Source organism: Pyricularia oryzae, chromosome 3 (assembly GCF_000002495.2).
Source record: "Pyricularia oryzae 70-15 chromosome 3, whole genome shotgun sequence".
Taxonomy (NCBI): domain Eukaryota; kingdom Fungi; phylum Ascomycota; class Sordariomycetes; order Magnaporthales; family Pyriculariaceae; genus Pyricularia; species Pyricularia oryzae.
This window is the reverse complement of record NC_017849.1, coordinates 3,910,974-3,934,119: the sequence shown is the minus strand read 5'-3', so window position 1 is coordinate 3,934,119 and position 23,146 is coordinate 3,910,974. Positions and strand designations below refer to the sequence as shown.

The following is a 23,146-nucleotide window of genomic DNA, read 5'->3' as shown; positions in this document are numbered from 1 at the left end:
GCTTGCACTTGGCGGCAGGTCACTCGACTGATGACCTCATTGTATCTTTTTCCGACTGGCAAAACCAATCGCACCAACGAGGTCATGACGATCCAGGCTTGAGGCTAGTTCTCGTTGTCTCTAATATCTATCGGTCCCTCGTGGCTCTCTATCGCGAGGTACGCAGCAACCACGCTTCTTTGTAGAATATGTGTTCCTTGGTAGCTTAGATTCTCGACGACGTAGCAATCGTCTGCATCAAAATGAGGATCGCCTTTTTGCAGACTACCTACTGCTGTTCCGGTGTTCTGCAGACCCCGCAAATACTGTGGGATGACGCTGAAGATTCCGAGCCTTTTGCGCCGCTCCTACGCCGTCCTAGAGAAAAGTCATATCTATCATTTGAAAATACCTCTGTTAGGGTCCGTGTCCCCAGGGCAACTAGGATAGAACGGATACTTCAACCCCTCTGTCTTACACCGATCGCTTGATTAGGCGTTTGTATGGAAGAAAGAAAAAGAAAAGAGAAAAGCGTAGACAACGATGGTAGCTGCGGTTCACTTATTCTTCTTGGCTGGTAATTAAGATGAAGCTTCGGTAGGCGTATGCTTGATGATTCGTCTGGAATCTACGAAGTCCAGATAGAAGTCAGGATCCCAGCCAATAGCTTCTGGTAGAATTTTAAACCTTGTAACCGTTGCGGTACTTGGCAAACATCAACGCATCAAGGCTTCATGATAAGACGAGAAAATAAGTAAGATGCACCAGGTAATAAAAAGCCTAGCCTCGCATGCTTGCACGAGCATGCGGAGCCTGTACAAAGTTCACCCAGCACCCTTGCCACCCGGATTTTGCTGTGGTTCATGGACGACTGCAAGTGTCGTTGATAAGATTGACACGGTCCGATCAATACCTATCAATGCCAGCGTCAAGATGGACATGTGCACCGCATTATCAACAAGCCAACAACCCGTGTCTGTCTTTGGCTGATGTTGAAATGAGAATTTTTGACACTGCATAGTAGTTTAAAGGCCTACCCGAATGACCTTTAGAATTGAGACTCACCTTTAATGAATGCCTGATGCTGGTAACGTCAGCTGCAATTTTCTACGGTAGGGATGCGCGGAATGTCGATGCCCTGACGTCGCTTTGTTGTTTTCGGATTTCTTTGCTTTGCACAACAAAACTTTGACCGGGGTCATGAGCAGTGGAACCGGGCCAACCGATGAGAGCTCTGCGATTGGCGATTGGGAACACGACGCCACAGCCAACCAACATGGAGCCACAGCCCCGCCCAATGTAAACAAAGAGAAAGTATTAACCAAGAAACGCGACAAAACAACATCATCGCGCGGCGTAAGGTGCAACCTTGTCAACGCTCACCAATTATCGAATATCATATCTACAATTATTCATGACTTTGATGGACGCAGCTTTTCTATTTTCTTCTTGCCCAGCACTCGATGGCAACAGCTTGGTCTAGCTACTGCCTAATATCGCTCTCGTTTCTTACGCGTCGCCGATTCTGAACGCCGTCCCCGAAGCTACTCGTCGCGCATCGCCAACGACTGCATTGAACCGATTTTCCGCGCTCCCACGGCGCCTGGCGCCCACGACCGAAGTCGAGATCTACCATAACAACGCCAGCTACACGTCACGATGGCGTCTCTGACCGGCGCCGACCAATATTTTGTTTATGAGAATAGACTTGCGTCTTTTCTCGAGCCTCAACCGGTTGCCAAGAGACGCGCGTCCAACGCTGGCTCAAGGACGCCCAAAACGTTGACATGGCCGCACAAATTCCTGCCGCCATTCGAGGTATGACTGTCCCGGATGAAAATGTTCTTGGCGCGCCTGGCTTGGTGTTCTATCACGCTAACATTATGTCGTCGCAACAATAGCTTGCCAAGGCGGGCTTCTATTTCGATCCGCACCCATCAAATCCCGACAACGTAACTTGTTTTCTGTGCCACAAACAAATGGATGGCTGGGAAGCCGAGGATAACCCGATAGAAGAACACCTCAAGCACTCTCCTAGTTGCGGCTGGGCCGTGACTGCCGCAGTTGAGGCCGAGTGCGATGGCCTGGAGCAGGTAGACCCTAGGGAGGCCAGGCTGCTTGAGGCGCGCAAGGCCACATTTGCAGGAAGGTGGCCATACGAGTCCAAAAAGGCGTGGAAGTGTAAAACAAAGCAGGTAAGATTGTGCAGCAATTCATCGTGTGGTTTGGTAATGTATATAGTTGCTAACGGACATCCAACAACACTCAGCTCGCTGAAGCCGGGTGGATTTACACACCAACAAACGAGTCGGACGACAACACCACTTGCGCCTACTGCCAGCTAGCACTGGATGGGTGGGAGGCGAGCGACAAGCCAATGTGAGTGCAGCTGCTTGGAAATGGCCCAGGCGATATCAATGGCCGGTACTGACTGGAAGGCAGAGACGAACACTATAAGCGGTCACCAGACTGTCCTTTCTTTGAATTCATCAACAGCAGACCACCGCCGAAGAAGACAAGGGCAAAGGCAGCTAGGGGATCCAAAGCATCACGAGCTTCAACACAGTCTGCTGCCACGGCCGCATCAGATTTGACGACTGTTACCGATATTCCTGCCGATTACGACGACAGTGTTATGACAACCGCCTCAGTAATGACACAGAACAGCAAAAAGACAGCTAGGGCGAAGAAAGCCCCTGCCGCCATAAAAGCCCGTAAGGCGCGTACCAAGAAGGAAGAGCCTGTAGAGATACATGAAGATGTCGAACCTCGAGACGAGGAGATGCCGCCGCCACCACCACCAAAGCCTGCCCGAGGCCGTAAGAGGGGAAGCGACTCCATAGAAGACTCGGCCATCACGAATTCAGAGGCCCCAGCGCCCAAGAAGCGCGCAACGCGCGTTCGTGGAAGCCAGAACCCGGATGCATCGGTGCTCACGACAACTTCACAGGCTGATGTGGAGATGGGAGAAAGCACCGCGCGACCAAAAACCACGACTGGGAAGAAACGGGCAACTACGGCAACATCTACCAAGGCGGCCAAGGCACGAAAGGCCTCAGCTATGTCTGTGGCATCGACTGCATCGGCTGCTTCTATGCGACGAACCAAAGTTCCTGTGGATGATGAGCTGGACCGCCAGCTGCGGGAGGACCTCGACAGGCCGCTGACTGATGATGAAGACATTGCAGCTGATTCCGACTCGGAGAGGAGGAACGTGCCTGCTGCGACTTATAAGGCTAAGGGCAAGAAAGCCGCGGCGAGCAAGGCTTCCGCGTCGCAAACACCACAAGAAAAGCCCGAAGAGAGAGACTATGAGATGTTTGACCCGACACCGGCCCAGCCAGACGAGGCGGCTGTCGAGGCTGATCTTCAAGCATTGGAAGACGAAGTGTCGGTGGCCCAAGAGAGTCAGGATCTTGTGGTGCCGAAGAAGGGCAAAAAGGCAGGCGCACGCAAAGTCTCCAAGCAGACCAAGAAGGCAAAGGCATCAACTCCAGAGCCCGCAGCCGAAACGCCTATGGACCTGGACCCAGAAGATCAGCCTAAACCTGCATTATATGATCCAGACGTGGACGAGCTGTCACCCTCTGCCCAGTTGAACGCGGAGGTGGATGTTTTCCACGATGCCAGCGAGGTACATGATTCAAGCACCGCCACCATCGTCAAGAATGAGGCGCCCCCAAAGCGTGGTCGAGGTCGTCCTAAGAAGTCAACATCGTCACGGTTTTCTTCCAGCAGTCAACTATCCCGCCCGTCTATCAAACCTGGACCGTCCCCTTTGTCGGAACAGGAGCCCTTGACGTCTTCAGTCGTCGATAGTGGTCTCACGCGTCAGACAGGGGCAAAGAAAACACCAGAGCCTGTGCTCGATTCTCCTGCTGAAGCACAAGTTTCCCCATCGCCACAGATACATAAGCAACAACCTCTCCCACCCGTGGGACGATCGGCAACACAAAACCAACCAAGCCTTCCGCCACCCGCCACCCCTTCTGCTAAGCAAGCTGTGCTGTCACCCTCCCAATCGCCTCAGTCATCGGATGCAGAGAATCAGCCCCCATCTTCCAGGCCACCCGCAACCGCCGTCTCCAAACGTGTGGTACTAGCACCTGCAGCCAGCAGCGCCCAAAAGCCATACGATGACCCGGTTTCTACCCCTGTGAGAACCACATCTCCAATGAAGAAACGCGATGGCGGCAACCCCCGGCTCATAGGTGGGCTACAGAGTGCAACGCCGTGGACAGCAGTGGATATCGACCTCATTTTCGCAAACCACGATACCCTGATTGGAGCGGATGATGAAAACATGGACAAGGAAGCCACTAGCTCAAAGCATGTTCACAAGTTCCTCACTCAAGGTGGTGACCTCAGTTCACCTGAGAGCCGGATGACGGTTGAAGAGTGGATTTACCACAACGCGGGCAGGGCAGAGCAGAAGCTCAAGTATGAGTGTGAAGCCCTGGTAAGCTCGTTTGAGAAGGAGGGGACGAAAGCTATGCGGGTCCTCGAAGAGCTTGTTGTGGAGTAACGGTGCAAAATATCCGATGTGAAAGCCGTGGCTCCCGTACAAAGGACTATTTACTTAATGTTCACGAAAGTCCTTTAATGATATGATGCGTGGGCGGCGTTCGAAAGGCGCTGGCGCTGCTTCTACCCCTTTTGAATTGTTTATTTTCTTGTTTCGTATTGTCCTGTTGGTAATATACGGCTATGTTTTTCATACCTCTGGTTTCCATCTTTGCCCAGGTTTTCTAGGGGTTTACTTAACGGTCACGGTATAGCGGTGTTCATCACGACTGTCTCATGCACTTATGCTATCAATGAAGAAACCAAGTCTTTCCTTCTGATTATTTTCCTCCTTACAAAATCAAAAGCCCTTGCCACTGCTCACCGACTTTTTTGCTTTTGTTCTCAGCTTCCTGCATGTACGGAGTAGTGCATATGATTTCCAATTGGAGAGGGAAGGGGCCAGGGTCCTATGGCACTTTGTCAAGATATGGGCGTCGGGTGTCAGGGGTGCGAATATGGGGACTAGCTGCACCAAGTTTGCCCTATCCTGCCTAGGCTATGTGGACCCAACGGGTTTCGGTAAACACGTTACGCCATGAGATGCCGACAAACCTCTTTCCACGCCCCTTTACCGACGCAACGGAGCCGAGAAACCTTGTGATCTACCCCGGCGGCAAGACGACTACCACACGTGTTAAAGTGCTGACAACCTTGCAAAAAAGCTTTGGAATACCGTACTACTTACTGTACGTCCTTCGCACACAGCTTGGCACCTCCTGAAATTTCAAGAGATTCGAGCATTCAGTTTACAAATGACTCGGTGACAACTGTCAAATATTTCTCGTGTCGTCCGAAGCCAGAATTCTACACAACAAGCCTGGTGTGTCAACAAGTGAACCAGTAAACCGTTGCGCGAATCACAGGAGCGCCCGGTCAGAGCCCATGCTTATGCGTTCGTTACAGCTGACCGATTCAGAATTTTGCAGATAACAAAGACCTCTTTTTTTTCCCTTTTACCCATTACGGAAACGCTCCAGAACACATTCGGCATGAATTTCGGGGCTATGTACTTGGGGGACCCTCGTTGGGCTTCTGTTGCACCCCCATTCTGGGCTGAAAAAGAGGACGATGGATGCACACGCACGCACCCTTTTGCTTCTTGATCCAGTAGTATGGATACCTCCGGGTAAGCGAGGGCGGCACCGGCCTTGCCTAGCGGGTGAAATATATCGCCCCCCGTTGGTGGCAACCTGGCTGCTGCGATGCAAAGAAACATTCTTCCTCGGAGGCAGCACACACATAGGGACGCTGTTTGCAAAACGTCCCGCGTCGATGTCTAGACCTTGAAGCTGATCGATCCTGCGACGCCACTGTGTCTCCGATATGGAGGGTTTCCGGGAGGGATGAGCGAGGAGGAATTTATGACCCACGTCGGTGCATCAGCAAAAACAAACCATGAGATGACATTGGCCCGTTTGTGGATATTTTGTTCGATGCTGCAGCAGAAGGAGAGCGGGACTCATCCAAACTCAAATTAACATGGTCGACTTCACTCTGCTAATCTCAAGGCTTGAGACATGTCAACGGTGAAGAAAGAAGGCGACGGAGAATTCTGACGCGCGCATATGAGCCTGATGGGCGGTGACAGCCCTAGCGACCAAATACCTGGAAATGTGGGAACCTGGATCTTGCCTGGAGAGTCGGGGGTGAGTGAAGGCCAGGAGAAAAATATGATGCTGGGATCACCTGGTCGGACCCCCTTGACAAAGTTCGACACAGGATTCCATGCTTGCCACTACATGGAAAACCACCAGATCGCAGCCTCTATGGGTGGCTTGTTTTGTCTAGACCAGACTACAGGCAGTTGTATCCTTGGGTAGCAAGTCAACTGATTTGATTTGTCTTTGTCGGAAGAGGTAGGGGGGACAAAGAAGAAAAGAGGTCAGATGTTGCGGGTGGTGTGGGACGCGTTGCTACATTGACATTTGGTACCGGTCAATGCGGGCATATGCTTGAGCTGCCACTAACACCCGAGGGCGAGTCAAAAGTTCTCCAGAGGGCGATGGCATTTGACAAATGGATAGCTTGCCAGAAGCAATCTATTCGGAGATCTGGAGGAGCCCGAGGGCGATAGACACTCCCTACTCCATACATGAAGATCCAAGGTTTTTGCATCTTTGTTTCAATGGAATATAAATACAGCTCCGGCAGTCCGGTCCATCTCGACCTCGACGAGGATGGAAGAACGCCAGGGACCCCCGTCAAGTCATCGTCTTGTTTCCATCAGTACGGTTCGGTTGTCGAGAGGACAAGAGTCAGTTGGTGCCTTTCGCTCGGGACACTGGAACATACGTTTTTAATTAATACATACATTGGACGATTTTTCGGCCGGGAGCTCAGGTAATTTCCTTTTTTTTCTTTTTTTCCCTTTTTGCTTTCGTTTTTGTTTAATTTTTTTTTTTTTTGTTTTTTTCTTTGTTTTTCTTTTTTTTACTCACTCTCCCCCTTGCTTCACCCACTCCACACCCACGTACCAGCCCATCGGGTCGGATTATGCACCAAAACACAGCAAAATAAGAACCAGAAAGAAAAATCATACATAGGCAGACAGCCCTACACATGCAGTCAGCAGCTTCGTCGTTGTCCTCGTCTTTGGCTGCGTTGACAAGTGTGCACGGCCTCTGCTAAATAAGAGGCACCGTTGCGATCCACCTAATCTTTTTTTTTTCCCCTTCCCCCTTACTTCCTTTTGTTATAGTGGTCAGCTGACTGCATACTCTTGTTTTCTTGCAAACAAAGCGTTCCTTCTTGGGTTTTAAAATAATTTAAAACAAGACATCTTAGCCATGCTGACCTGCTTTTCCAAGGAAACCGGCATTCTACCTGGATAAGCCGTTTACCTTGGGTTACGACCGTTGAGGCAGTAGGGATGGATATCCAGACCTGCGCTGTTCTCTCCGCGCTGGAGACGGTGGCATGGGTCGGGTTTCATGAATATCGTTCGCTTGCTCTGACCACCCGCAAGGAGCTCGTTGCCGTCTTTTCGGTGTTTTTCTTGGTGCAGTATTTGTGCGCCAAGATATACCGGATATTCATATATCCTGTCCATGTCTCTCCCCTGCGACATCTGCCTACACCAAAGGTAAGTTAACAGTCACCTGACTATATGTCCAATCGCTCAATCTCTTGTTGTATTAGACAACATGTGTTTTGACTATGAGATAAACTGACTTGGTTATGCAAAATAGGGGAACCACTTCATGCTTGGACAGCTTGTCAACCAGTTCCGAGCATCCTGCCCAAACGAGCTATATCTCAAGTGGACGAGCCAATGGCCTGACAGTCCATTTGTGCGTTTCTTTACCATTGGCAACAAAGAGTCGCTTCTGATCAACGGCATTGAGGCGAACCGTGAGGTCTTTGCGACGCACTGCTATGCATTCACAAAGCCCAGCCTCTTTCTCCGCTTTGTTGGTGACATTGCTGGCACTGGACTGTTGTTCACTGAGGGAGATGAGCACAAGAGACACAGAAAGATGATACTCAGTGAGTTGATGCCTTGACAAATACTTGTCCGGGATTGCCGCCGGCCTGCCCCGGTCATTGCCGGGATTACCGGCCCACCACTACCGGACACTAACCATGGAGCAGATGTCTTTTCGGTTCCGAACCTCAAGAAAATGTTCCCGATATTTCAGGAAAAGGCCGAAGAGCTTTCGCAACATCTAGACGCCACAATAGCCGCCAGCACGGGTGGTAGCATCGATGTACAGTGCATCTACTCCAAGGCGACCATCGACATCATTGGCATCACGGCCCTGGGTCTAGACCTTCGTAATCTGAAGTCCACCAAACTTCGGATGGACTTCTTACAGTGCTATCGTCGCATGCATGAGCAGCCATTCTCTGCGGCCCTCATCTCATTTATCAACGTACACGTTCCCATCCGTAGGCTGTTGTGGTTCGTCCGCGCCAACCGCGACTTTGTCGAGGCCTCCCAGGAGGTTCGCGCCATGCTCCGAACCTGCATACGCGAACGCATCCGGGATGTCGACTCGAGGAAGGGGGCCGAAGTCAAGTTCCAGAGCCGCGACCTCCTGACCTACATGGTCGAGGAGAGGCTGCTGGCGCAGTGCAAAGACCCGCTCACGACCGAGGACATCCTCGGCCACCTCCTCAACTTTTTGTCGGCCGGCCACGAGACCACTACCGGCGTCATGACTTGGGCTTCCTACGTCCTCGCCACCAACCCCCGGATACAGGATAGGCTGCGCGCAGAGGTCGAGGCGCTGCTGAAGGAGTCGCCTTGTCCTAGCTACAGCGACATTGAGCGGATGAAGTACATGCACAACTTTGTGCGTGAGGTGCTCCGTCTCTACAGTCCAGGTGAGCTTTATTGAGTTATAAAAAAAACATTGGGGGAAAAAGATCGGGCGCGATTCGTGTCCACTTACTATGTTTAGGCACTGTGCTGACGAACCCAATCTTTTCCCCCCTCTAACAGCCGTCGCCACGTACCGAGAAGCCGCCAAGGACGTCACCATCTGCGGCACCCTGATCCCCAAGGGCACGCATCTTGTGCTGTGCCCGTCGGTCTGCAACAAATCAAAGAGGATCTGGGGCGCAGACGCGGAAGAGTTCGTACCGGAGCGCTGGGAGAAGCTCGACGGCGAAGCGGCCAGCCCCTACTCCATCATGACCTTCCTCGCCGGGCCCCGGCAGTGCATCGGGAAACAGTACGCGCTGCAGGAGGTCAAGGTGCTGCTGATCGAGGTCATCAGCAAGTTCAGGCTCCTGCCGACCGAGGAGCTGGTCAGCAACGACTTCAAGGTCAATATCAGCAACCCGGGCGTGGTCCTCCGGCCCAAGGGGGGCATGGTGCTTCGTGTTGAGCGTCTCTAAACAAATGAACAAAACATCAAACTAGAACAAGCTAGACAAAGCTAGAAGCTTAGAAATAGTAGTATATAATTCCTCTCTCAACTATCTTTTTCTTGTGGAGGTACTCGGGCTCAGGCAGGGAGATTGGAGCCGGGACAAGGTTGCATTCAGCGGGCATCAGTGTACAGGTTTACTCGATCATTTACTTCACTAGCGACTGACTATTCTTTTTTTTGGACTCTCAATATACGCATGATTAAAAAAAAGCCAGGACATAACTACTACGTGACTGAGACATACACCTCGACCTTGTAGGCTCCCCACGAAAGTAGATAAAGACTAGGGAGGGGGCTTAAAGACCAGTCAGCGTTTCTAGCTCAGCAGTCACTTTTGGATCCGCCCAGTAAAAATACAAACAAGCTACTTACCTACTTACCAACAGACTGTGGCCTAGACGAGTGGCCGAATATGACTCAGGAGACCAGTGATGCTGGTTGAACTTGGCTTGTTGCGTAGACATTCAATCGACCTTGTCTGTGTGAACTTGGGATAGTTTAAATTACAGAATAAAAGGGCGAGCTATCACCAACGGATGACTCCCCGTTCATTTTTAACCCCTGTCTTGCATCAGCTCAGGTTTCAGCAAGGCCGAGACACAAGACACTGTAGCTTTGAGGAAGTCAGATTATCATGCAACCAGTAGTTTTCCGCTTGATTGGCGAGCTAGGGCTCCTGATGAAGCCAGCAGTGAAAAGCTGATAAGGTAAGAAGTAGGAGAATGAACCATCTAGTTTTGCCAAAGAAGGTCGCGGTTCTTCACCAACCCCATCAAAGGAGACTAGGCCACCAAAACCCATGAGATTCTCCAGCACCAGAAGGCTCAAACCTCAAGACGGTCAAATCACTTCGTTCCCGAGCTGCCGCTGCCACTGGTGCTGCCGTAGCCAGACTGATGAGTCTGGCCGCTGGGCGAGGTGTAGGTGGAGCCGCCGCGGCCATTGTTGTGGTAGGTACTACCGTCGGGGTTGGAGTAGTAGTAGGAACCATCACTGGATGATGCGATTTTGGTTCCCACGGGTAATTTCTGCATTAGCACTCCCTGATCTCTTTGATTGGAATGTCGGAACAAAAAAGCTTACGTGTTGGAGTAGTGGTAGCTGTTGGAGCCGTTGCCGTAGTCGCGCGAGCAGTAGTGGTTGCCCTGCCGCAGGTAAAGCGTTAGACAATTGAAGGCAGTGATTTTCGATGCGCACACGCGCTCGTATGTATCTTGCCCCTTTCAAAGAGGGCTCTTACCTGGCGATTGGCGCCGGAGCTCTTGTACAAGTAGCCGTTGTTGCCTGACATTGTAAGTGTAGTCTGGTGATGTTTACTGAGATGTGGTTGGGGATGTCCGGGATTTGCAGATTTCAAGATGGTGGCTTGGATGAGTTGAAGGTGATGAAGATGAGAAGGTAACTGGAGATTGAGGGCACTACTACTACTTTACCTGTCGGTTTAGAATTACGCTATTTTTTATCGATAGTCGACAGTGGGTAGGTGTCTATAAAGGTGCCTCCTACCGTTGACATACCATAGTAGGAAGCAATTGCAGTAGCTACCTACCTATGTTAGGTAGCTTCGTTGGTCCGCTGGCGAGTTATCGGGGGCTATGGGCACCCCCGTTCCTACCAAAATTACCAGTTTACCAGTTTTACCAGCACAAGTGGACAAACAACTGCAGTCCCACATAATAGCTGGTTGTCTGCCTCGCCCTCATAGCAAGCATGTGTAGAAGTTAGCATCAAGCAGTAGATTAGACTCTGGGTTTCATCCTTGGATTTTTTTGCTTAGGTACGACGTATAATGTGCGCTTAGTTTGCTTGGATCATGTGAAGATTGCCTTCGCAAAACCTAACTTGCCTGCCCAACCCTTAGGCTGGCTCTGGCTCAAACGCAAACTTGAATCCCATTTTGCCATTGACTATGAGGGAATCGCAATACGTGCCACCACAACACCAAGATGAACAAATGAAACAGTAAATGTATTCCGAGACATCTATAAGCAGCCCACGGTCTTGTCTATGAGATGGAAACAAACGGGCGACAGCCATCGACTGCGGGCGCCTTCAGGGATTGCCCTCGCAGGAAACCATAATTGGAAGGGTACACCGAGCATGGGGCTAATGATCCGATGAATCTAAACAAAGGTGAGGGGAAGTCCAGGGACGAGTGAACCCTTCGGGAGCCTTCGGAATATTACTGCTGTCATTGAAGAAGGCAATAAAAAAAGAGGAAGAAAAGAAAACCCCCCGGCAAGTCAATACGAAGCATCCTCGTCCTTTTATCGACGAAAATGCCGCGGCTTGAATTGTGCATCACGGTTGCGTCCAGTGCATTGTTTACCATTGTCTGGAGGGAGTCAACATTAATTACTAGGAGATCAGCCCCTGTCTTGACTATGGAGGCCTGGCATTAAATGTCAACATCTCGTGATCACCTGTTTCCTCAACAACCACCAAGGCTTGTACAGTCGTTCATAGTCCAATTTCTTCCACGATCAAGGCAATCTGCAACTTGAGAACAAAAGAGTTTGTTTCATTTTTCAGACTCAAGCCCCGTACCAGGACCATCACGAATTGCTATTCCGACCAGATGCTTATTCGGAATAGTAGTCGTCATCGTCGTCGTCGACGTAGTATTCATAATAGTCGTCCTGGTCGTCATCGTCGCCATCCTCATCGTGATCACCGTAGTCATCGGAAGCGTCATTATCGTCATCGCCTCCGTCCTCATCGTATCCATGATCAAAGCCGCCTCCATCAAAATGTTCATAAACCGGGCTATCGATACCCTCGTGGCCTTGGTCGTCAGTGACATCCTGACCATATTCGTCCATGCTCTCTCGAAGAACTTCAACATGACCAGTGGGAGCCTCGGAGCTGTCGCTGCTGCTATGATGCAGGCTCGTATCTGACAAGTTCAAGGACCGGTGACTTTCGCTCGATCCATCACATGCCTGATCACTACAGCCGTCGCTGGAGGACACGTAACGATAGCAATGTTCCGACGCCCAACCATGGCCGTAGATGGAGCCATCACTTCCCCCAAGTACTTGGTTGTGAGTACTGCCATCGTTGTTGGTGCTGTCGGCATAATTTGTAGTTCTGCCGCCGCCTCGAACGGTATTGGTATTGTTGTCATTATCTCGTTCGTCACCACGGAGGTCCTTGTAGTACTTCTGGCCGTTGGGGGCTGTGTAGACTGCCCTTCCATTACCGACATTGTAGTATCTGCCCCCGTCGGGGTTTTGATAGTACCAGTCACCATTTCTACCACACAAGATCAGTTAATGTCAACAGTCAGTATATAGTCCTTTTGAGATCATCCTGATGGGGAGCAGCCGCGTCTGTGTGTCCAGGACTTACTTGTTGGAGTAGTGGTAGGGGTTTCCTCCGGTACCGTAATCCCGAGAGTCCCAGTGATTCCCCTGTTACTCCTTGATCAGCAACGCGAAGCAATAGTCAAGTCGTAGGCCACCTGTTTGAAGTGGCGAAGTGGATGTTTCATGCTTGGACTCACAAACTTGTTGATCCCCCGGCCCGTGTACCTGAACTTGTCGTTCCAGGACATGATGACCTGCCCCTGCGAGAGGGCTGACCTTTCGAAGCTGATAGCAGAGTACGTAGATGTGGTCGATAAGCGAATTGGCGTGGCGGGTATGTAAGCGTGAACTGAAAGACTTTGACAATAATCTACACGAAGGATATGATCGAATGCGCCACCTGTTTGTTTGCCTGGGCCCTTGACCGTATCAAGGCACCCACCCACGTAACCACGCTCCTACCTCCCTAGCTAGCTACCTTACCCGCCTGGGTTTGGTGCCTTCGTTTGCTCTTGGAACAAGGGAGCCGACAAACGGAAGCTGTAGCTGTCATGTACCGTATCGATCCACCATCATGGCTGTCCATAGGTTATAAGCTGGCGAAAAAAAAGCATAGCATATACCACACATTCAGCAAAGTATTTGTGGGGACAAGGAGCAAACATTTGCTTCAGTTCCAACCTCAACCACGACGAGCTACTACTCTACATGATTAATCTGAGTGGACGTCAGTCCATCTGTCTCTCAGACGGTCCATGCATTCTTCATTCCAGTCATAAAGATCATGCATCGTATATACCATCCTCTGATCAACCGTAGCTTCCCAGTCATCAGAGCCCTCAAAGTCTGCCACCGCCTTGAAGGCCTCGAAGGCATCATAGTAGGCTTCGTAAAAGGTTTGGTAGGCGCGATAAAAGTTCCTGAATTCGGCCTCGTATATAGCCTTTTGCTCGGCCTCGAAGGCTCCGTACTCGGCTCGCTCTCTTTCATACTCGGCCTCGCGCGCTTCATACTCGGCCTTCTCGCTGTCTCTTTCAACCTCGCGCGCTTCGTCCTCGGCCCTCTCCTCGGCGTAGCTGGCTTGGTCTGTTTCGTAATTGGTCTTTTGCTTGAATCTTTTGGCCTAGTAGTTAGCCTCACGAGCCTGCAAAACCTTCGTCATCGTCGAGATGTGCGCCATCGTCGTGTCTGGAGACTTTCATACTCCATATCTTCATCATCGGTGGCGTATGAAGGCGGCCCAGTGGCGTCGTATCTGCCACGTCCCATACGGTCAGTGATTCTTTTCCACCCGGGATAGCCATGACTGCTTTGAGATGGTAGTCTTCTGGGTCGTACTCTTCAGGCCAGGAATGATTGACCTATGAGAGGTCTGTCAGTAACCAAGATAACACGCACCCCAGCTCAACAGCTGCCCCAGCTGATCTGACGACTTACACGTGGTTGTCTCGACCTAACATGTCTGTGGCTACTGTGGCTCGACCCCATGACCAGCTCTCTGAAGTTCCTCTCCCAAGGGGCTAAAGAGTTTCTGTCCTGGTTTGCAATGGAGCTGACAGTGCTTGTCTTGCTGCTCTCTGAACATGAACGGAAGGATTGGAAAGCTTCCAAGCGAAGGGTACGAATGGCATGTAAATAAGAAAATGGTAATTAGTCACCCACAGAGCTACCCGGGTAGTACTGAGGCAACCAAAAAGGCTCCTTGCATTCGTCAGGAAAGCGACTATGTTGCACACCACGCGGCTCGTCTCGAGCTGAGCGGCTGTTATACAAAAGGCCCAATAGAGCCTGGCTTCCGACGTGTAGCGGTCATGGCATCATTGAAAGGTGTGAGATGACAGATGAAATAGGAAATGTTTTCATACATGTAATGAGATATTTGGAGAATTAAAAGAAAACAGTCGCTCGAGCCTCAACCTCGGCGAAGCTTCAATGTTCAGTGGTGTTGGTGACAATCGTAAATAACAAGTCTCAAAAAGCAGAAGAAGCACCGCGCCTACCCAGAACTCCTTTACTATGCATACAATGCCCGCTTTTCTATACCACACCTTATTACTCGGACAAAGGAAAAGGGCAGAAGTTTTTTTTTGTGTTGGGAAATCAGTATCCCCAGTAGCCTCACTGGGATTTGGGCTTGTGCGCGTCTTGGGTCTTTTCTTCCGAAAGGGACTCGCTACTTGAGCTCGAAATGCTTTTGGGATCGGATTTCCCGCCATCAGTCTCCGGTGCCGGCAGAGGCTTCTTGCCCTCGCGGTACTTGGACATCTTCTCGCCTAAGTACCGCCAAGACCTGCCGAACCCGGACATGACGATGCCCTTCAGTGACTGCGCAGTGCTGGGCCAGCTGGTGGTCTGCTTGATGACGGCCCTCAAGATCTCCCGACGCTCGGCCTCGTCGTCCTTGGCGATGCGCTGGTCGAACTCGCCACCAAGCCGGGTCCCAAAGGTGATGCCACCTTCCTCCGTGTGTAGGTTCTCGGTGGCTGCATTGAAGTCCGCCCGCGAGATCTGCCACTTCTTTTGATACTGGAAGTAGACCCTTGACCGGAACTGCTTAGGTAGTCTGCGCACCATATTGCCACGTGTCTCGTCCGACATTGCCTGCCTCATGCGCAGATCCTGAGCTGGGTCGGCCGTCTCGGGATCGTCAACCAAAAACCTCACGTTGGGAAGCACGCGGATGAGAGGTGCGTAGAGGTTGCGGAAGTGTATCTTGTTGTTGTTGACAATATTGCCGACCTTGCGCGGGTTCTCGGTGGGGAAGCGCATTCGTGGGTCACCCAGGTAACTGAGACCTGCAATCAGCGAGTAGAGCTCCTGCTCTGTGAACTCTTCGGGGAGCATGAGCAGGGCGGTCCGGATGGCCGCGACCAGGTTTGTCTGGTTTGCCAGCCGGACCCGCGCGTTGTCGCGGATGATCTTGACGGGCTTGTGCAGCCTCCCAGAGAGATACAGCGTATCCCACTCGGTCAGATCCCGGCAGAGCGTGTCGACGTTTACAACGCCGTACTTAATCAGCGTCCCGTTCACGTTCACATATGGATTGAAGTAGACGCCAGCGCCGTAGCGATCCTGAACACGGCTAACAAACCCAGAGCCGAGGCTTGCCACTGCGCTGTAGTGGTGACGGTTCTGCCTCATGTTGAGAGAGTGCCAGTGCTGGGTGTGGGAAACACCAAAGATGAAGTCGATCATCTTGGGGCTCTCTCCCTGGGCGCGCACGATTGCCGGATCCGGCTTTGTGTGTACTGATCGGAGGAGCTCGTCACTAGGTGCCTTCCCGAGGAGCTTTGACTGTGGGAAAACTCCAGAGCCATATGCGAAGGCGTATATAATGGGCGCTTGGAAGGACTTGACGATGTCGCCTAGGGCCTTTTTGAACTCCTCGTTGATGATCATGTGCTGGTTGTACCCCAAGTGCCGGTAGGGCAGGTCGCTGAACTTGTCTACCACATTATAGTTGACCTTATCCTCCCACTCCAGGGTCTGCTCTTGCGCGAGTGACCTCTGCGAACCGGTTGTTCGACTTGCATTTTTCGATTCTGGTTTTGAGGTGGACGAAGCATCGCTCGTGGAACTCGAGAAGGCGCGCGTCGATGTGCCGCCCTGAGTTGGGGTAAGGAGTCGGTATGCGAAGTATGTCGGCCTGGACGTAGACGCAGTCGGCAGTCTCTGATTGACGATGAGGGTACGTGTAAGGCTTGCGCCCTGTTTACGGAGTGGGTTGGTCAGCTAAAAAGGGTTATATGAATTGACTTTTGGTTGAAGCTGCAACAAAGATGTGGGGAGGGGAGCTCACCCTCCAGCGCAAGGCCTGTAGCATCGTGCGGTTCCAACGAACAGAACAGTTGGGGCTCAGTCCCGGCTGCTTTTATCGAGCTTCCAAATGTCGCGTCTGATAATTCCTAAGAGAGCAACGGGATGGGTAAGGTGAATCTGGAATGTTTTTTGCCAAAGACTTGGGCCAAAGACGGAAACACTGTGGCAGAGAGGAAAGTTAAATAAGACGTAATGAATGCGTCGACCAGTGGAGGTTAGGACCGTTTGGCAGCGTCCAAATTTCTACCCGGTTTGGCGGGATTGATGAACATCATGACGGAGCTAGGATTTTAGCTAACGGCGTACGTGCGTGCTGATCCCTGAACCTACCCGAAACGGGCTAAAGCGGTGGGCACTAAACGTAATCAAGTCAGGTACCCTGCACTGGCCAAGTCTAGTTCGCGACTGCAGGAAACGACCCTTTTTGACTGGTTTGTTTCGAATCAAACTTCAATATGGTTTTCCTGTGACGTTCGATCGTGGCACCACTTTACTGTTTGCAATAAATGTTTTGTGGCATGTTTCCTAGGAGCAGGTACATACTGTAGGTACCTTTAATGAGTGCGCACACGGTAAGCATAGCTGGGCGCCAATCAAGTCATCGGTGATTAGTGGTGGTGAAAAGATTCAGGAACAAAGCTTGGCAAAGGCCGCTGCGCGGCAAAGCTTAGCTTGCCTGTTCGCTGCACGTCATAAGCGCAATAAGACGTTACCTACCACACTTTACATGACAATGAGCCCTCGTTCTCAGCCATATGGCCCTCCTAGAATGCTTCAAAATTGCTCAGGTTTGTGAAGTTTTTCCAGATCATGCCTCGAATACCTGTATATATGAGCATGGGTCTCATTGTTATACAATTAAATGGTTGCATATGTTTCTCTTTATGGTGTTATAAGCAATTTCCGGTTGCGTTGCTAGATGGAATAGTTGCAGTTACAGGACAAAGGGTAGAAATTACTCCTTTCGGCGCCTGCTTCGGGGGTAGAAATTACTCCTTTCGGCGCCTACTTCGGGGGTCGAATATACAAAGAAGCCATATGCACACCGTACCGGGCCTTCATAACACAAATGTTCAGCTTTGTAGCTTGTGAAACAAAATCTCTGCGTCGCAAGAAGCACTTGCTAAGAGCAATCGGTTGAAGCCTAGCAAGCCAAGCTACGATAGTGGAGAGACCTTGCATTAGCACGTGACTTCGCACCCGCTAAATTTAGCGTTCAGTCGAGATCCGCCCGGGATGTCGCGAGATCGATTCAAACAACGCGTATCGCTGACCCGATTGATCAGGATGCGGGCTCTAACGCCGAACAACCACGGCGAGAAGACTGGCAGGAGTCAATCGCCCGGATCCGCCAGCTTCCGCGCCAGCAGTGGGAGCGGCGAACAACGCCCGCATACATCCTTGCGAAACAGCAGGGTAAGCAATTGACATTCTCAGGCTAGACTCAGCTAGTAATCGCATCCAAAGAACAAAAGAAACGCAAAGAGATATCATGGTATGTTGTGTTACTAATCGACTACTCTCCTATATCATCAGATTGGCTCGATTCGTGCTCCATCGCACCAATCATCATACAACATCCTCACGGGGGAGATGAACCCGCCCCCAAGACCTGCAAGCAGACAGAGTGTTCTCGGCGGAGGGGTCGACTATCCAGTATCACAACGAGCAGCATCGCGCGAGAGCAGCAAAGAAAACATGGCGCCCCCAGACGCCGAAGAGTATGAGACCCAGCGGCGGCGCATTGAGGAGCTCAAGGCTGAGGTCGGGACATTAAACTACCGGATAACAGCACACGACCAAGAAAAGGAGATGATGCGCTTGCAGCAGGACTCTGAGCTGAGGGATGCCCGCCGCCGCGCAGATGAGGATTTCAAAAACAAGCAAGCGGCCGAGGCCGAGAGGGACGCCGCGAGGCGACAGACCGAGGCTCTGCAGGAAGAGCTGGACGCACTGCGCGCCGAGAAAGAGGAGCGACTGAGAGAAGTCGAAAAGCGCGCAAGAGATGCGGAGGAAGAGTCCAACGTCCTAAGGGAGCAACTGGAGGATCTAAGCGCTGCTAAGGACGAGGAGGCGCGGCTCAATGAACGTAAGGCGCTTGAGCTGCGACAACAGGTCGAAATTGCCCAAAGAACGGCACAGGAGTTAACCGAGGAAACTGAGGAGCGGGAGGCTGCCCTGGGCAAGGCGCAGGCTTTATTGCTGGAGAAGGACAACCTGATTGGCAGGCTTGAGGCTGATGTTTTGCGTCTGAAGGCGCAGACGGGTGATGCCGAGACAATGGCTGTCATCAGGCGCGAGCTATCAGACCAGGTCCAGCATATTCGTGCCCTCGAAGCAACCAACCGGGAACAACTGGCCGAGCTTAAACACTTTCGACAAATTCACCGGGCTGTTGAGGTCATTGAAGAAGAAAAGAGGTCGTTGCAGCGTAAGCTCCAAACTGTGCCGCTTCTCGAGGCGGAACTGTCCGAGGCACGCATACAGCGGCAACGTCTTGAAGATGAACGAGACGCTTGGGCTGCATACCTGCAAAGGGAGGCATCCAGCGATGGCGAGATGGAATTTGACTCCCCGGAGGCCGTTGCCCGAGCCTTGGTCCAGGAGCGTCTTCACACGGCATCATTGGTTGAGAAGCTAGGCACTGTTGAGCCGGAGCTCAACTCTCGGGATGAGCTTATTAGGCAGCTCGAGAATGAGATCCGGAACCTGAACACCGAAATGGAGAAACTGAAAGCAGCACCACCCCCTGAAATGCCAGTCGGTGGCGACAAGGGAAGGCTACGTCTTGAGCGGCAGCGCGCCCTGGCGGTCAAGGAGGTTGAGTACCTGCGCGCTCAACTCAAGACGTTTGATGCTGAGGATATTACATTTCAACCCGAGAACTTTGATCAACAAAAAGCAACAAGAATACAGGAGCTTGAAGACCTCGTTGACAGGTACAAGATTGAAGTGCAAAACCTGCACCAGGAACTATCTTCCATCGAGTCGGCTCCCAGTGCCGCCCCCATTAATGCAGGCCACAAGCAGTCACGCGAAAACGACGAGAATGGCGATGTCCAAGCAGAGCAACTAGGCCAGTTGGCTCGCAAAAACCGCAAGCTTCAGGAGGAGCTTGTAGCTGCTCAACGATCCCAACAGCTTGCTGAGAAAGAGATGGCCGTGCTCAAGAAGCAGCTCGCAGCTGCCAAAGAGTCATCACGGGTTCGTGTTCTCGCCCTTAGGTCCAACCCGACTTCGGACCATGAGGCAGTCAAGGCGTCGCGCCTGCGCGCACTGCAGCAGGAGAACGCCGAGCTGCTTGCTCACATGCAGCGCCAGACCCACGACTTCCCCACCATCCCGCACAGCGTACTCGCAGCTAAGCAACGGGAGGTCGAAGACGCCAAGGCCGACGCGGCGAGCGCGCACAAGACGTCTCGCCGGTTGAAGGAGGTCTGGGCTGCCAAGAGCGGCGAGTTCAAGGAGGCCATATTTAGCACCCTTGGATGGACCGTTATGTTCATTCCGAACGGCAAGATGCGCGTCGAGAGCGTATACTACCCATCCAAGACGGACGAGTACGAGAACAGCATCGTGTTCGATGGCGAGAGGGGTACAATGAAGGTTGGCGGTGGTCCCAGGAGTGCTTTCGCCCAGAGGATCGATGACCAGATTCGTTTCTGGGTGCGCGAGAAGGGATGTATACCTGGCTTCCTGGCGGCGTTGACACTAGAGTTTTATGAGGAGCACCAACGCTCATCAAGGCCAAGTTGAATGGTTGGTCTCTTAATTTAATTATTTCCCTCACTACAAAGGGAACATTTTCGTACTTTCGTGCCTGCGAGAAGCAGTGTTGTACATAACCAGTTGCATTTACCAGCTACAAATAGGCTTGTGTTTTGTACTACAGAAATCTGGCGCGTGTCATTCCGATATGCCTTGTTTTTTTGTACGTTCTTGTCAAACAGCAACTTCAATAGTTAGCAGTTACCTTTGCCATACAATGTCCAACTCCACACCATGTACTTACTTGTTAACCGTAAAAAAGTAAGTTTGGATAAATGGCATATAACTAGGTAGGTATCTAGGCAGGTAAACAGGCAGGTAAGTGACTACCTAGGTAGGTAGGTAGGTAAGTACCTAAGTAAGTAAAAGTTATGATTGGGAACAGCTTTGTTTGGGCCGGCGTTGTGGGCGACCTGTGGTAGGCGAGAGTCGCTCATAAGACATGCCGACAGATATTGACTACCGTCTATCAGGTACCTGTCTACTCAGCCACAAAAGGCAGGTACGTACGTACCTTATGGTAAGAAGCACATGGCAGACAGCTTTTTTCTTCTTTTCTTTCTGTCTACATTGGTGCGCTTTCCCAGCATAGCAGCTGGTTCTTCCCGTACGGTCTTGAGTTAGGCACAGCGGGAAAAATGATACAACACAAGTACTTAGGCAACTATTAAGATGGCGTGAACATCGTCAGAGAATACCGGCATCAGGGAAGACAAACCGTACTCAACATACCTTAACCTAGGTACCTTGGTTACACACTTACCCGGGAACAAAGGCAGCAATCCATAACTCCAACTCTCCATCATTACCATGGCTACGACACCTGCGCCTCCTCCGGTCGGTCAGCTCAAAGAGGCACGCTTGTTGCATAACTCCGATGAATTTAGTACTGTCCTTTGGAATCTTTCGCCCCAGCTCGTCGCAACAGTCGCGCAGCACCAACATAGCATACATCCTAAGCCAGATAGCGACTAGGAGCTGAGAGATTTCGATGCCTTGCTTTTGTCGGGGAACTGGACCGAGATAAACTTTGTGCATTGCCAAGCCTTTCTCCAACACGCCCTGCGGTATATTACAACACGGATTGCTACAGCAAAGCTTAAGCCCGAGACTGCTCTATATGATCCGACAGTGCTGTCCTGGACGTTCATCAAGTAAGTCACCCCGGAGCGACTATCAAATCCCGGTGACTGTCCTCGTATTGTAGAGTCACTTTCAAAAGGGGTCTTTGCACTAAAGTCCGTCATACACGTCAAAAGAGCAGTATCAGTGCACATCAAGCCATACATCGAGAAACAAAAGATGACATACTGCAGCCCTCACGAGAGCTACTTTGATGAGCGCCCATCACCGTCAGAGGCTTTCGAACACGTACCGAGGTATATCGTAACTCTGTTGACCCAGCTCTCTCCGCTTCACTACGTCAGTCTTGACCTCAGGCACATGACCAGAGCACAGGAGAACATCTTTCTCAGACAGTTCATCGTTCCATCCGGTAGGCAATATCGGATGGAGATAGGCCTGCTGCGCCTGGCCTGCTCGGACTACCTCTCCAACATCATACTTTACCGTTCCAACCCGGCCGTCCTGTACGGGCTGCAGATTGACACGGGCCTGGAAGGCGCCGTATACTCTCATGCAGGTAGACTGGTGGGACAGACGCTGAGGAGGCTCGCCATACGTCTCACATCGAGCGAGGTCGACATTCAGGACCTTTGCAAGCTGGGCGAGTACGACCGGGCTTTCTTCCCCATCACATCTAAAGTTTTGCGCAAGATTCTTGACCGTTTTCCACTCCTCGTCTGGCTTACCATCGATGTTGCCACGTCCATCGAGGAGCCTTGGCTGGGAGATCTGGGAGTTCAGATGTGGGATGTAAATAAAGCTTTGTTTTCAATGCACCCCAAAGTCGAGGCTACTGTAAGTGATATCTTGTCATGCATGCTGTTCAAGACATAGGAATCTACCTTACCTACCCCCGGATATAGGAGCATACCTACACACAAAGGGAGGAAATCACCTTGAACGCAGCGTCAGTCACCACAACAAGCAGCCCTAAAGCACCATGCTAACCCCAGACCATCTCCACCTCTCAGATATACCATATAGCTGAGGCTATAAACAGATCGGAATTTCTACGTCGGGTGGCACTGACCTGGCGCGGCAACCGAACCGACTGGCTCATGCGCCCTGGAACGGACCCAACGCGCCCGCAAAACTTTGTCAACCTGATTCATGCGCTCGGTCTGGCTTGCCCAAGGCTTGAGGGGATCGCTTTTGTCACAGAGTACATGGTCTACTACTCGGGCCTAAGACAAAACAACGGCTCGCTGATGGTAAAGCCCGGGAACGCGAGTATGGACAGACCCGGGGAGTGGCCGGCGGGCCTCCGTGGACCATTCGACTATTCCGAGGGCGTTATGCAGGACATCAACTCGTCACACAATATGGTCTTGAGCAGAGAGAGCAGTACAAGTGCCAGTGCAGTGCCGAATGGAGGACAAGCTCCTTCGGATGCTACAGACTATGGAGAATTGGCCGAGACGAGCCGTACCGCGTTGAGTCGGATCGCCGAGCGGATGCTTGCACACAGGCCAGTGACTATGCAAACCGACGAGGAGGATTTGCTCAAGAGGTTGTACAGCGAAAGGCCAGGATTTGGATTGCAGACGCAGTCCGACGGTGCCAGCTGAAGTAGACCCTCCGCTACCCAATGCCCAGAAAATGATGCTCCTCACACCGCTAACCGGACGCATGCCTAGTAAGAGACGCGTCAAGACAATGATGTGGTGCCTAAGGAAGGGTCAGAAATTGAAACGGAAGACTCAG

At 51.5% G+C, this 23,146-nt stretch overlaps 9 protein-coding genes across 9 annotated transcripts; 4 read left to right on the top strand and 5 right to left on the bottom strand.

The window, feature by feature from the left end:
* The first annotated feature begins 1,315 nt into the window (after positions 1-1,315).
* Positions 1,316-4,849, top strand: MGG_04912 (uncharacterized protein). The gene is made up of 4 exons (XM_003712354.1): positions 1,316-1,797; positions 1,881-2,174; positions 2,249-2,358; positions 2,422-4,849. Exons 1-4 carry the CDS (start codon positions 1,639-1,641, stop codon positions 4,502-4,504), a joined length of 2,646 nt encoding a protein of 881 aa, XP_003712402.1. The 5' UTR covers positions 1,316-1,638; the 3' UTR covers positions 4,505-4,849.
* MGG_16824 (uncharacterized protein) lies at positions 4,836-5,592 on the bottom strand (the record flags this gene model as incomplete). The annotated part of the gene is made up of 4 exons (XM_003712353.1): positions 4,836-4,895; positions 5,098-5,167; positions 5,231-5,261; positions 5,556-5,592. 4 exons carry the CDS (start codon positions 5,590-5,592, stop codon positions 4,836-4,838), a joined length of 198 nt encoding a protein of 65 aa, XP_003712401.1.
* On the top strand, positions 5,132-9,637 carry MGG_04911 (cytochrome P450 3A5). The gene is made up of 6 exons (XM_003712352.1): positions 5,132-5,365; positions 5,462-6,885; positions 7,353-7,627; positions 7,734-8,031; positions 8,137-8,871; positions 8,990-9,637. Exons 3-6 carry the CDS (start codon positions 7,415-7,417, stop codon positions 9,385-9,387), a joined length of 1,644 nt encoding a protein of 547 aa, XP_003712400.1. The 5' UTR covers positions 5,132-5,365; positions 5,462-6,885; positions 7,353-7,414; the 3' UTR covers positions 9,388-9,637.
* A 10-nt stretch (positions 9,638-9,647) lies between these two features.
* On the bottom strand, positions 9,648-9,886 carry MGG_16823 (uncharacterized protein; the record flags this gene model as incomplete). The annotated part of the gene is made up of 2 exons (XM_003712351.1): positions 9,648-9,705; positions 9,795-9,886. The coding sequence occupies 2 exons, from the start codon at positions 9,884-9,886 to the stop codon at positions 9,648-9,650; spliced, it is 150 nt and encodes a 49-aa protein (XP_003712399.1).
* A 381-nt stretch (positions 9,887-10,267) lies between these two features.
* Positions 10,268-10,713, bottom strand: MGG_04910 (uncharacterized protein; the record flags this gene model as incomplete). Its single annotated transcript, XM_003712350.1, has 3 exons — positions 10,268-10,415; positions 10,506-10,567; positions 10,663-10,713. 3 exons carry the CDS (start codon positions 10,711-10,713, stop codon positions 10,268-10,270), a joined length of 261 nt encoding a protein of 86 aa, XP_003712398.1.
* A 1,291-nt stretch (positions 10,714-12,004) lies between these two features.
* Positions 12,005-14,190, bottom strand: MGG_12967 (uncharacterized protein; the record flags this gene model as incomplete). Its single annotated transcript, XM_003712349.1, has 8 exons — positions 12,005-12,677; positions 12,774-12,835; positions 12,928-13,015; positions 13,209-13,270; positions 13,530-13,845; positions 13,935-13,985; positions 14,038-14,091; positions 14,168-14,190. The coding sequence occupies 8 exons, from the start codon at positions 14,188-14,190 to the stop codon at positions 12,005-12,007; spliced, it is 1,329 nt and encodes a 442-aa protein (XP_003712397.1).
* Positions 14,191-14,848: 658 nt separating this feature from the next.
* Positions 14,849-16,553, bottom strand: MGG_04909 (mitochondrial import protein mmp37; the record flags this gene model as incomplete). The annotated part of the gene is made up of 2 exons (XM_003712348.1): positions 14,849-16,438; positions 16,530-16,553. 2 exons carry the CDS (start codon positions 16,551-16,553, stop codon positions 14,849-14,851), a joined length of 1,614 nt encoding a protein of 537 aa, XP_003712396.1.
* Positions 16,554-17,809: 1,256 nt separating this feature from the next.
* Positions 17,810-20,608, top strand: MGG_04908 (spindle assembly checkpoint component MAD1). Its single transcript, XM_003712347.1, has 2 exons — positions 17,810-17,965; positions 18,086-20,608. Exons 1-2 carry the CDS (start codon positions 17,837-17,839, stop codon positions 20,303-20,305), a joined length of 2,349 nt encoding a protein of 782 aa, XP_003712395.1. The 5' UTR covers positions 17,810-17,836; the 3' UTR covers positions 20,306-20,608.
* Positions 20,609-21,619: 1,011 nt separating this feature from the next.
* Positions 21,620-23,010, top strand: MGG_04907 (uncharacterized protein; the record flags this gene model as incomplete). The annotated part of the gene is made up of 2 exons (XM_003712346.1): positions 21,620-22,237; positions 22,414-23,010. 2 exons carry the CDS (start codon positions 21,620-21,622, stop codon positions 23,008-23,010), a joined length of 1,215 nt encoding a protein of 404 aa, XP_003712394.1.
* Between the last annotated feature and the right edge of the window lie 136 nt (positions 23,011-23,146).

Excerpts from the sequence above, each read along its gene's own strand:
- MGG_04908 (XM_003712347.1), top strand. The coding sequence starts at position 17,837 with ATGCGGGCTCTAACGCCGAACAACCACGGCGAGAAGACTGGCAGGAGT. Across the intron at positions 17,966-18,085 it reads CATCCTTGCGAAACAGCAGG|ATTGGCTCGATTCGTGCTCC; the intron begins GTAAGCAATTGA and ends CTATATCATCAG.
- MGG_04911 (XM_003712352.1), top strand. The coding sequence starts at position 7,415 with ATGGATATCCAGACCTGCGCTGTTCTCTCCGCGCTGGAGACGGTGGCA. Across the intron at positions 7,628-7,733 it reads GACATCTGCCTACACCAAAG|GGGAACCACTTCATGCTTGG; the intron begins GTAAGTTAACAG and ends TATGCAAAATAG. Across the intron at positions 8,032-8,136 it reads ACACAGAAAGATGATACTCA|ATGTCTTTTCGGTTCCGAAC; the intron begins GTGAGTTGATGC and ends ACCATGGAGCAG.
- MGG_04912 (XM_003712354.1), top strand. The coding sequence starts at position 1,639 with ATGGCGTCTCTGACCGGCGCCGACCAATATTTTGTTTATGAGAATAGA. Across the intron at positions 1,798-1,880 it reads AATTCCTGCCGCCATTCGAG|CTTGCCAAGGCGGGCTTCTA; the intron begins GTATGACTGTCC and ends TCGCAACAATAG. Across the intron at positions 2,175-2,248 it reads GGAAGTGTAAAACAAAGCAG|CTCGCTGAAGCCGGGTGGAT; the intron begins GTAAGATTGTGC and ends AACAACACTCAG.